The sequence below is a fragment of the Amblyraja radiata genome, chromosome 1, assembly GCF_010909765.2.
Source record: "Amblyraja radiata isolate CabotCenter1 chromosome 1, sAmbRad1.1.pri, whole genome shotgun sequence".
In the NCBI taxonomy this organism is placed as follows: Eukaryota; Metazoa; Chordata; class Chondrichthyes; order Rajiformes; family Rajidae; genus Amblyraja; species Amblyraja radiata.
In genome coordinates this window covers 63,790,077-63,801,822 of record NC_045956.1, presented here as the reverse complement: position 1 = coordinate 63,801,822, position 11,746 = coordinate 63,790,077, and the positions used below count along the sequence as shown (strand labels likewise).

The 11,746-nt window shown below is 44.8% G+C and overlaps 1 protein-coding gene across 19 annotated transcripts in view; it reads left to right on the top strand.

Moving 5' to 3' along the window:
- The first annotated feature begins 10,190 nt into the window (after positions 1-10,190).
- Positions 10,191-11,746, top strand: part of LOC116974623 (calcium/calmodulin-dependent protein kinase type II delta chain) — a 270,060-nt gene continuing 268,504 nt past the window's right edge. For 11 of the 19 annotated variants that reach the window (XM_033023401.1, XM_033023415.1, XM_033023389.1 and 8 more), the window contains exons 1-2: positions 10,193-10,862; positions 11,346-11,440. In XM_033023401.1, the coding sequence (XP_032879292.1) occupies positions 10,798-10,862; positions 11,346-11,440 (160 nt within the window). In that variant the 5' untranslated portion in view covers positions 10,193-10,797. Of the gene's footprint in view, positions 10,863-11,345; positions 11,441-11,746 lie in introns of all 19 variants that reach the window. The other 8 variants (XM_033023325.1, XM_033023340.1, XM_033023365.1 and 5 more) reach the window with 3 other exon arrangements.

Genomic DNA, 11,746 nt, shown 5'->3' with positions numbered 1-11,746 from the left:
TAGTTTAGTTTACTTTAGTTTAGTTTAGAGATACGATGTGGAAACAGGCCCGTCGCTCCGCCGACCAGTAATTCCCTCCATGCACTATCCTGCACTCTAGGGAAAATTTGCAATTGTACCACGTCAATTAGTCCACAAACCTGTACGTTTTAGAGTGTGGAAGGAAACCGGAGCACCCAGGGAAATCCCATGCAGGTCACGGGGAGAAGGTAAAAACTCTGTACAGACAATACCCGCAGTCAGTATTGAACCTGGGTATCTGGCGCTGTAAGGCAGCATCTCTACTGCTGCGCACCGTGCCGCCCTTGAAGCAGTTACAGCAGCTTCCAGTGTACCCTCCCAAGCTGTTGTTTCATAATGTTGCAATCTGCCTTGGTCCAACCATGCATCAAATTTAGCAAGGCCCAGCCTTCTTCCTATTCAAAACAATCATAAAACCTGTGATCCCCAAAATGCCTCCTCCACTGTAACACCAGTCCCCTGGCCAGGTTCACTTCCCAACACATGATTCAGTTTGTTCTTTTCTCGGATTTGTGGACTATCCATAAATGGGCGGAGAAATGGCAGATTAAATTTAATCTAAACAAGTGTGAGGTTTGCACTTTGGGAGATTGAATAGAAACATAGACATAGAAATTAGGTGCAGGAGTAGGCCATTCGGCCCTTCGAGCCTGCACCGCCATTCAATATGATCATGGCTGATCATCCAACTCAGTATCCCGTACCTGCCTTCTCTCCATACCCTCTGATCCCCTTAGCCACAAGGGCCACATCTAACTCCCTCTTAAATATAGCCAATGAACTGGCCTCGACTACCCTCTGTGGCAGAGAGTTCCAGAGATTCACCACTCTCTGTGTGAAAAAAGTTCTTCTCATCTCGGTTTTAAAGGATTTCCCCCTTATCCTTAAGCTGTGACCCCTTGTCCTGGACTTCCCCAACATCGGGAACAATCTTCCTGCATCTAGCCTGTCCAACCCCTTAAGAATGTTGTAAGTTTCTATAAGATCCCCTCTCAATCTCCTAAATTCTAGAGAGTATAAACCAAGTCTATCCAGTCTTTCTTCATAAAACAGTCCTGACATCCCAGGAATCAGTCTGGTGAACCTTCTCTGCACTCCCTCTATGGCAATAATGTCCTTCCTCAGATTTGGAGACCAAAACTGTACGCAATACTCCAGGTGTGGTCTCACCAAGAGCCTGTACAACTGCAGTAGAACCTCCCTGCTCCTATACTCAAATCCTTTTGCTATGAAATGTTAGGGGAAAAGATACAATTAATGGCCTGACTTTTAACAGCATTTGGGTACAGTGGAATCATGGAGTCAAGGTCCATAACTCCCTGAAAAAGGCAACACAAGTGAGTGAGTGACACGTGTGAGTCATTTAAAGGCCAGTACAATACAAGTGGAAACAAAGGCATGTGGTATGATTGGCTTCATTGGTTGGGGCATTAAGTAAAAGTGTCAGAAACCCATGTTGTAGCTTTCTACATCTTTGCATTTGGAATATTGTGTGCAGTTCTGGTTGCACCGTTACATGAAGGGTGTGGAGGCATTCGAAAGGGTGCAGAGGAGGATTACCAGAATTTTTGTATGGATTTAGGGGTTATTAGGTACAGGAGGAGGTTGGACATACTTGCGTGTTTTCTCTGGAACACCAAAAGTTGCGGGGAGACCTGATAGAGGTATATAAAACTATGAGAGGACTGGATAGAGTAAACAGTCAGAACCGTTTTTGTAGGATGGAAATATCAAATACTAGTGGACTTTGCATTAAGGTGAGATGGGCAATGTTTTTGTTTAGTTTTAGTTTTAGAGATACAGCGCGGAAACAGTGACCAGTGATTCCCGCACAGTCACACCATCCTACACACACTAGGGACAATTTACACTTATACCAAGCCAATTTCCTACATACCTGCATGTCTTTGGAGTGTGGGAGGAAACCGAAGATCTCGGAGAGGACCCACGCGGTCACAGGAAGAACGTACAAACTCCGTACAGACAGCACCCGTAGTCGGGATCGAACCCGGGTCTCTCGTGCTGCAAGCACTGTAAGGAAGCAACTCTACTGCTGCACCACCGTGCCACCCTAGAAGATGTGGCAAGATTTTTACAAAGAGGGTGGTGAGTGTCTGTAACTCACTGCCGGGAGTGGTGGTGGAGGCACGTACAATAGTGGCACTTAAGAGACTTTTGGATAGGCACATGGATATGGAGGGAATGGAGGGTGATGGATCATGAGCAGATAGTTATGAGTTTTTGTGGCATTATGTTCCACACAGGCATTGTAGGCAAACGGTCTGTTCTTGTGCTGTTCCGTTCTATGTTTTACGGTTTAGGCAGAAGAAATGAATTATTCTCTTGAGTACAAAGGTTTGCATGGCTGCTCAAATACAGAATATTTTTGTAAGAAGGTGGGTTTCACAACATTTTCACTACAGCGTAGTAAAAACCTGCAGATGGTGAAATTCTGAAAGAAAAACTGAAAAAGCATTTGTCCCAAAAGGTTAGACAGCATAAAAAGTAAACATTTTGGGTCACTGATCTTTTATCTAAACTTAACATTTTTATCTCTTCAGAGATTGCACTGAGTAATTCAACATTTGCTGCTTTTACAACCATCCTCTTAAGGCATCCATGCAGAACCCTTCATGATCTATCAGTTTAATGAAAGGCAAAATGATTTGAATTTGAATTTGAATACATTTTATTAGCCAAGTATGTATACACACAAGGAATTTGCCTTGGTGCTTTGCACGCAACAACATGACATACAGTAGACAATTAAAAATAAAATATTATAATTTAAACATGTGAAAAATAAAATACCAGAGCAAAAGGGGGGGAAGGTTGCATCTAACAACCTTCTCGGCTGATCGAACAATGCGCTGTAGCCTCTGGATGTCGTGCTTGGTGGCTGAGCCAAACCAGACCATGATGGAGAAGGTGAGTACAGACTCTATGATGGCAGTAAAAAACTGGACCATCATTGCCTGTGGCAGATTGTGTTTCTTCAACTGCCGTAGGAAGTACATCCTCTGTTGGGTCTTTTTGACTGTGGAGTCGATGGTGGCCTCCCATTTAAGGTCCCTGGAGATGATGGTTCCAAGGAACTTAAATGACTCCACATGTGACTGTGGTGCTGTTGATTATGAGTGGGGGGAGGGGAGGGGGAGCTCTCCTAAAGTCTACAATCAAGCCCACCATCTTAAGAGCATTGAGCTCCAGGTTGTTGCGATGGCACCAGGCCACCAGCTGTGTCACTTCCTGTCTGTAGGCAGATTGCGCCCCATCCTGGATCAGTCCAATCAGGGTTGTGTCATCTGCAAACTTGAGAAGCTTGACAGAGGGGTCTGTGGAGGTTCAGTCGTTGGTGTAGAGAGAGTAAAGGAGAGGGGAGAGTATGCAGCCTTGCGGTGATCCTATGCTGAAGGTCTGCGGGTCCGCGATGTGCTTTCCCAGCCTCACATGCTGCTTCCTGTCTGTCAGGAAGTTGGTGATCCACTGACAGAGGTGTTCAGGCAAAGTCAACTAGGCATACACTAGGTGTAAATATGACATCTACACAACACGTAGTTTAAGATCATGTTTAATCCACATACAGACTTAACAGCATTTTAGTAGTCACTGCCTCCTGTCTGCTACCGAACTGCGTAGCATAGGAAGTGGGTGTTAATATAAATGATACAGTAAGGCGGGGTTAGTGATGCTAACCTATATATGATTGGTTGCATGCATAAACCAATCTACATCCTTCCCCCTTAAAGAGTGAGTATAGTGAGCACCCATGCCATTAGTTAAACAAATTCTCCATATCTATCAGGCGGTCTACTAATGCGGCCCGAACGCGTACAGACCAAGCCCTCCCCTCCTTCACCGGAAAGATTAGAGGGAGGGGGCGAACCCGGAAGCGGAAAAGCCGTGGGAGAGGCTTGTGGTGGCTGAAAGGGGAAGTGTGCAGGAGGGGTAATCCCGCGGTTAGCCACGGCCGCTGCTCGTGGAGGAGTATGGGACAAGCGAGGAGTGTGGGGCATGCGGGGATCGGTAGAAGGTTCAGCAGCGAACGGCTGGAACTGAAGCGGTGGAGCATAGGGTCCTGCCGGCGGCGGACGGGGTTCTCGCACAGCAAGCAGATGTTGACGACTTCTGCGGTAGACTGTCCCCTCATAGTCCACAAGGTAAGACCGAGGTTCGTCAGCTGTGCCGACAACAGTAGCCAGATGGGAATGTCCCCTGGTAGTTTGTAAACGAACGACCTGGCCCGGCAGTAGAGGCAAGAGGGGTTTGCATGATTTGTCGTGCGACCGTTTCTGAATATCGTGTTTCTCCTGAATACGCTTTTGGATTAAAGCAGGCTTCAGCGCTTGAGGTATCAGCTTCTGCTGATGCTGATATTCCACGTAAATATGTAAGAAAGAATTGCAGATGTTGGTAAAATCGAAGGTAGACACAAAATGCTGGAGTAACTCAGCGGGTGAGGCAGCATCTATGGAGAGAAGGAATGGGCGACGTCTCGGGTCGAGACCCTTCTTCAGACTGATGTCAGGGGAGGGGGCGGGACAAAGATAGAATATAGGCGAAGACAGTAACATTAGTGGGAGAACTGGGAAGGGGAAGGAGAGAGAAAGCAAGGGCTATCTGATGAAACTAGGTACTTGGATGAAGAGTATTGTTCTTGGGAGAGTTTGTTTCATGCTTTTCACACCATTGTGATGTTTTCAACAATAAAATATTCCACATAAAGCTATTGCAAATTTTAATTATTTTAATTTGCCTTCCCACATCAGGGGAAGCTCCTTTTCTCCAGTCCGAAGAAGAGTCTCGACCCGAAACGTCATCCATTTCTTCTCTCCAGAGATGCTGCCCGCTGAGTTACTCGAGCTTGTTATGTCTTTCTTCCTTTTTTTAATCATTGTTATACGTACTGATTTAGAAAATTAGCAGTATATTTGCAGTTAGATTCAAGGAGTAGTTTGTATAGTGTGTTTAATCAAAATACACTATACTGGACATTAATTTTGCATTGTGACTATGTTTTCCTTTTGTTGCTCTATAATCAATTAGGAAATAACTAATCATTTTGGAAAGTAATTTGGTCAAACCTAGTCAATATATTTAAATAAAGATAAATTACGTTTGACAAATTTGCTCACCGTTTTTGAGGGTGAGCCAGGAAGGGCTGATAGAGGGCAACCTTTATTTACAAAAGGTATTTTTGAGGCTGGAGTATAAATTAAAAACCCGGCAGGTTACAGGGAACGTGTTAGTATGGATTAAAAATTGGCTGCCACATAGAAATAATAGCTGCAATAAATTAGTCCTTTTCACACATGTAAGCAGTGTTCCAATCTCATCTTTCATTTATTTACTATTTACATTAATGACCTGGAGCAGCAAATGAATTGTGAAGTTTCCAAGTTTGCCAAATTAAATAGGTGGCAGGGCATGTTGTGACAATGATTTTGTGATTTTGCAATGATATAGTAGATTACGTCTGTAGGGAGGAACTGCAGATGCTAGTTTAATCGAAGTGACACAAAATGCTGGAATAACTCAGCAGGACTGGCAGCATCTCTAGAGGGAAGGAATGGGTGACGTTTCAAGTCGAGACCCTACTACTCTAGATAGATTAAGTGATTGGGTGAAAATCTGACAAATGGAGTTGAAACTGTTCACGGCCAAGTTTTTATTTTCTCTAGTGGCCATGATCCGAGTATACTCGGGTGTGGCACTGAACAGGTTAATATGAGGAGATGTGAGGTCATGCATTTAAGTAAGAAAAATAAAAAGCAGATTATTATCTAAATGGAGAGACTGCAAATACGTGATGTTCTAGTGCACGGCTCTCAAAATGTCGGCAACCAAGTTCAACAGGCAACTGGCATTTTGACATTTATTGAGAAAGAATTTGAATTTTAAAATAGGTTTCTATTGTTATAGCTGTACAAGGTGTTGATGAAGCCACACCAAGAATGTGGTGCAGATTAAAAAAAGATGTAATAGTATTAGAGACAGTTCAAAAGATATACAGCCAGCTCATTTGTTGGATGAGAGGGTTGTCCTATTTAAATAGGCTAGAACATTTGGAGCTGCATTCCTTGCAGTTTAGAAGAGTGGGACGGGGGGAGGGGGGGTGACCTTATTCAAACACCGAATCATAGAAATTGGCCCTTTTGGCCCACCTTGTCCCCCTGACTGCGATGACTACCTACACACATCCCATTTGTCTGCATTAGGCCCGAATCCCTCTACACCATTCCAATCCAAGTACATGTCCAAATACCTCTTAAACATTGTAATTGTATCGTTCTCTACCCCCTCCTCTGGTTATCCTCCAGATAACCATGAGTGTGAACTTGTTTGAATCTGAGTTCATCGCTGTGTTGGTTTTGCCCAATATTTTATTGGCACATCCAGCAGAAATTATTATTTACAAACTAAAATCAAATTAGTTTAGAGATTCATCATGGAAACAGGCCCTTCAGTCCAATGAGTTCATGCCAACCACAGATCATAAATTCATATTAGTTCTGTGTTATCCCACTATCTCATTCACTCCCGACACACGAGGGACAATTTACAGAGGCCAATTAACCCACAAACCTGCACCTCTTTGGGATGTGGGAGGAAACCGGAGTACCTGGAGGAAATCCATGTTGTCACAATGTGCAAACTCCACACAGACAGCACCTGAGGTCAGGATCGAACCCAGGTTTCTAGTGCTGTGAGGCAGCAGCTGTACCAACTGCACCACAGTGCTGTCCCTGGGCATTTTTCCCAATTATATATCTATCTCAGGGTCCTGTTGCAAACCGTCCCCAGTGTCACTTTGTCCCAATAAATGAGATGGGTTACACAAAGCAAATCTAGAAATAATGTCCCATGGAAGAAACAGGGTGCTAAGGATATTATCACCACCTGGCTTGCTGTTGCTGTCACTGCCACAAGATCTGTGCTTTGTAAACTTTTTTTTTGCATTTTAGCAACATTTCTTGAATGTATGTTATTGAATTTCATGTATTTGCAGTCTCTATTCTCTGAACCAGCATTCTCTACTCATACTAGTTAGTTGTAAAGAAATACAGCAAAGAAACAGGCCTTTGGCCCATTGAGTCTGCACCAACCATCAACCACTGCTTTTGGTTCAGCATTTCATCCATGTTTGAAAAAGTTCACTTAAAAAGATAGACAAAGTACAAATTATTAAGACCATACAAAGCTTTAATTTAACGCCTGACGGGTGTGGACCTAGAGACCTAGAGGCAACAGTTTTACATCTGAATCTCCAGCAGCACACACAAAGAAATACCAGAAAACCCGAGTTTATATACGTACAGATATAAAACCAATTGCATGATGTAATGTACAAAAACCATCAGCCACCTCCAAATATGGAGTTGTTTTTCACTCTTTGCCAAAAGCCAGTCATCCCAATGGCATCCTCTGGGCCCCTTCTTATCTGATTAACCTCTTCCACTTACATAAAAAAACTTGTAAGAGAGCTGTGAACTATTCAATTTAAGTTAAAAAAAAACCCTTGTCATGATGGGAGTTGTCGAAATCCCATCATGCAATCCCATCCCATCATGGCTCTTTACAACAGGAAAGCTTAAATATGACAACAATCAATTAATAACTAACTCTTTCAGGTTTGGGAATATCTAATCTTGCAAAATTCCTGTAACATCAAACATGCTGACTATAAGCTTCGAAAGAGTTTGATTCCCCACACAAACCAACTCTTCACAGAAACTGTCAATGGCAATGAGGGCGAGACTCTTACATTCAAATCAAATGGCCAATTATATTAAATAGCATTATATTTTGTATTCACTTAGCAACCTACTTATGAAAGGCCAGTTCCAAAAAAAGTAATATCTTAATAGCCTGTATAGTGATGTTATTTCTAGTACAAACATTGGTTGGGATAACAAGGAAAGCACCCTACAAAAAATATTTGATACAAAGCCACTTAATCATTAGCAAAGAACAAAGTGCTGGAGGAACTCAAGAATCAAGAGTGTTTTATTGTCATACGTCCCAGATAGAACAATGAAATTCTTACTTGCTGCAGCACAACAGAACATATAATCATAAAAAATAATATGATAAACTTAACAGACCAGGCATCATCAATGGAGGGAAAAGGACAGAAGGATCCTGACCCGAAACATCACCCATTCTTTTCCATCCATAGATGCTGTCCGGCCTGTTGAATTATTTTGTGGTTTGCTCAGAAACCAGAGGTCACGATATTTAACTCATAAATGGAGATTGAGCCTTCAACCACCTCATTCAGAATGAAGTATGTTTCCAACTGAGGGTAGTTGTTCCCGCAGCATTGCCAGGGAGATAGATTAGTACAGGTATCAGACGTTATGGGGAGAAGGCAGGAGAATGGGTCTACGAGTGAGAGATAGATCAGTTATGATTGAATGGCGGAGTAGACTTAATGGGCCTAATGGCCTAATTCTTCTCCTATCACTTATGATCTTGTGAAATCTATGAAAAGTTGGGCAAAACACGAAGTGCTGAAGGAACTCAGCGGGCCAGGCAGCATATGTGAAGGGAATGCCGCTTCGAATCCCGCTTGGAGTGCATACTGTCGTTGTGTCCTTGGGCAAGACACTTCACCCACCTTTGCCTGTGTGTGAATGTGTGTGAGTGATTGGTGGTGGTCGGAGGGGCCGTAGGTGCAGATTGGCAGCCACGCTTCCGTCAGTCTGCCCCCTGGCAGCTGTGGCTACAGAAGTAGCTTACCACCACCGAGTGTGACTGAGGAGTGAATGAATAATGCGATGTAAAGCGCCTTGAGTATTAGAAAGGCGCTATATAAATCCCATCCATTATTATTATTATTAATGCAGACTACGTTTCGGGACGGGAGCCTTCTTCAGACTGAAAGTTGTAGCTGATTTGTTTTTTTGATATCTTCAAACGCAGGCAACCCCACTGAGATCTAGAACAAAGATCAACCACGTAAGACATTTCTCGTGTATCTTCGGTACACAAAAATGCTGGAGAAACTCAGCGGGTGCAGCAGCATCTATGGAGCGAAGGAAATAGGCAACGTTTCGGGCCGAAACCCTTCTTCAGACTGATGTTGTAGCTGTCTGTCAATTACTTCTATTCAGAAGTCGGAACCCGGATTGCGTTTATTGTAACATGGTGCACTATTCCACAACCTCCACACCCTCCCCCACACATAAATCAGACGATTGAAGTGTTAAGGAAACGTGGATTAGGGATGAAATTAAGGAACTGTAATCTGTGTAAAACGAAAATAAAACACTGATAGATTCGGTGTCTGTCTGACATCAGCTCTGGTCCCAGGATCCGTGCTATTCAGACGCACCAGTTTACTCGCGTATATAACGCAGAATTCTGCGTAAATCTTTGTGACAATGGCAACCATCTCCACGAGTTTCGACATCCCCTTGCTCTCAGTATTGTTTGCACATATTGTACTCGTTTTCCAGCAGTCTGGAGCGGTAAGGTGACATGCGGACCACTCGATATGCGATACACTCTCAAAAGATGCCCACGTTGTTCATCAGCGGCCATCGCTTGAACCCGCAACCCCTCCAGCTTGATCGCTGCTGCAAATCACCACCAATGCTGATGCAATCGCCCATGTGTTCCACTAAAAAAGCCCCCGAAGACTGCCGCAAGGGTCATGGTGACCCCACTTGCCCCAGATGGGAGCGACAGCGAGCATTGGTCTGGAGGGCGGAGACCGGCGGGGGAGCGAGCAATCGCTGCCCAGGGTCGGTGGACGCCGGCTGCCAGCTGACCCCGGGGTCGGATGAAGTAACCCCAGACTGATATCTGACACAACTCGCCCACGGGCAAAGTTTCTCATTGACTGGTATCAAGCAAAGTGTTGATCGAAGCATATTTAATGCACCCACAGATTAAACAAACGGTTAATAAACGGCCGGACAGGGCATGGGACACGAATCCACTCATTTCTTTGCGACCGCAGCGTGTGTAGCTGCAGGGACATCTTTGCACAGCGCTGCCATGCACCGGCGTCTCGCCGTTTGTCATTCATGGCTTGACCAGGCTCTCGGCACAGATTGCACCGTCGCTTTCTATTCGTGATCCCTCTCCTCAGTGTGTAATCCAAGTTTTGCCCTGGTTGGCCCTTGACGTCAGTCCCCGTCCCCTCCTCTCTCTCCCTCCCTCCTCTGCCGCCGCCGCCGCAGCAACAGCCCAGACCTAGACCGCCGTTCAGTGACTTGTATCGCGAGATGTAGGAGCATCCGATCCTGGCTTTGCTTTGCTATTTGCCGCTGGTGTGTGTGAGTGAGTGGGGACTGAGCGGGGATTTGCTTTGCCACTTGCCGCTGCACTGAGAGCGGCTGAACGGGGTCTGACTCGGAGCAGGTGACTCGGAGCTGCTGACTCCCTCCCTCTCTCTCTGTCCCGCCCGCCCGCCTACCTGAGAGGAAAGATAAACAGCAGCCGGAGGGGGAAGAAGGTCACAGCGAGCGAAGCAGGAGGTGTGCGTGAGGAGCGGGGACACAGTGAGGTGACAAGTCGGTGGAGGAAGCAGCGGCGGCTCCACTCGCTCACTCACTCGCTCACTCACTCACTCAGTATCCGTGACTGAGCTCCAGAAGAGCGCGATTGCCTCGGTGCAGGGACAAGCAGGGCTCGGGAGGAAGGCGGACAGTGAAGGAGAGGTTGTGTGCGTTTGGAGCCAGCGTTGCCCCGGCCAGGTGGTGTGCACCGTGCGGGGATCTGCGAGCAGCTTGAACAGCGGAGACAGCAACAGCCACCGCCGTCGACATGGCTTCGACCACAACCTGCACCAGGTTCACGGATGAATACCAGCTCTTCGAGGAACTTGGAAAGTAGGGCAACAAATCTGGTTGATTTATATTTGTCTCTGAATGAATGGTTGGGTTTGTAGCGCGCTTCATTTGCGATAAGCATGAGTGCTCGAGCGGAGGGAGGTTCGCAACAGTGTTTCAGTCAAGTGCAGTGTAACATTCTGTGAATTTCATTGACGATGGGTTGCAGGCATAGAGTTTTAGCAAAATGTGTGCTGCGGTTTCACCTTTTTTTTTTGTAAATCTGATTCAGTGGGGAAAATGTTCTTATGAAAGATTAAACTGTTCTCTGATTTATGGGCCGGAAATCTTGAAACGCTTTTGCTTTCTTGTTGGGGAAAACGGGACAGCGTTGAATTATTTCTGTTTTTTTATGTTCGCCTTTTCACTTTATTTGCGTGCCAACCGCACTCAAGCAGTGTTATACGTTGGTGAAGCATCGTTCTTTACCTTTACCTTTTTTTGTACATGTGATGTATAAATATATGTCTATGTTGTTTTCAGGGGCGCGTTCTCGGTGGTGAGGCGATGCATGAAAATCTCGACGGGACAGGAATATGCTGCCAAAATCATTAATACCAAAAAGCTGTCTGCAAGGGGTAGGTGCTATATTCTTATTAATAATTAATGTAGGATTTATTATAAGAATGGTTGGCGAGTACAGTCAAAATGTCTGTCGTATAATATGATTTCGAAGTGTAGTATTTTATGACTAAATGATTTCATAAGATTGGATCCTAACATTTTAATATGTGAAATAATGTGCGTTAAGGGAGGGATTACATATATATTTATGGAAAGGTTAATTGTTGAGATAATGCATTGCGGCCATCAGAAAAGTTTAGCTTCAAGTACAACAAACCCAATTTGGCGAGGTAGGTTGAGTCTGTACTTGTGCACTTCAC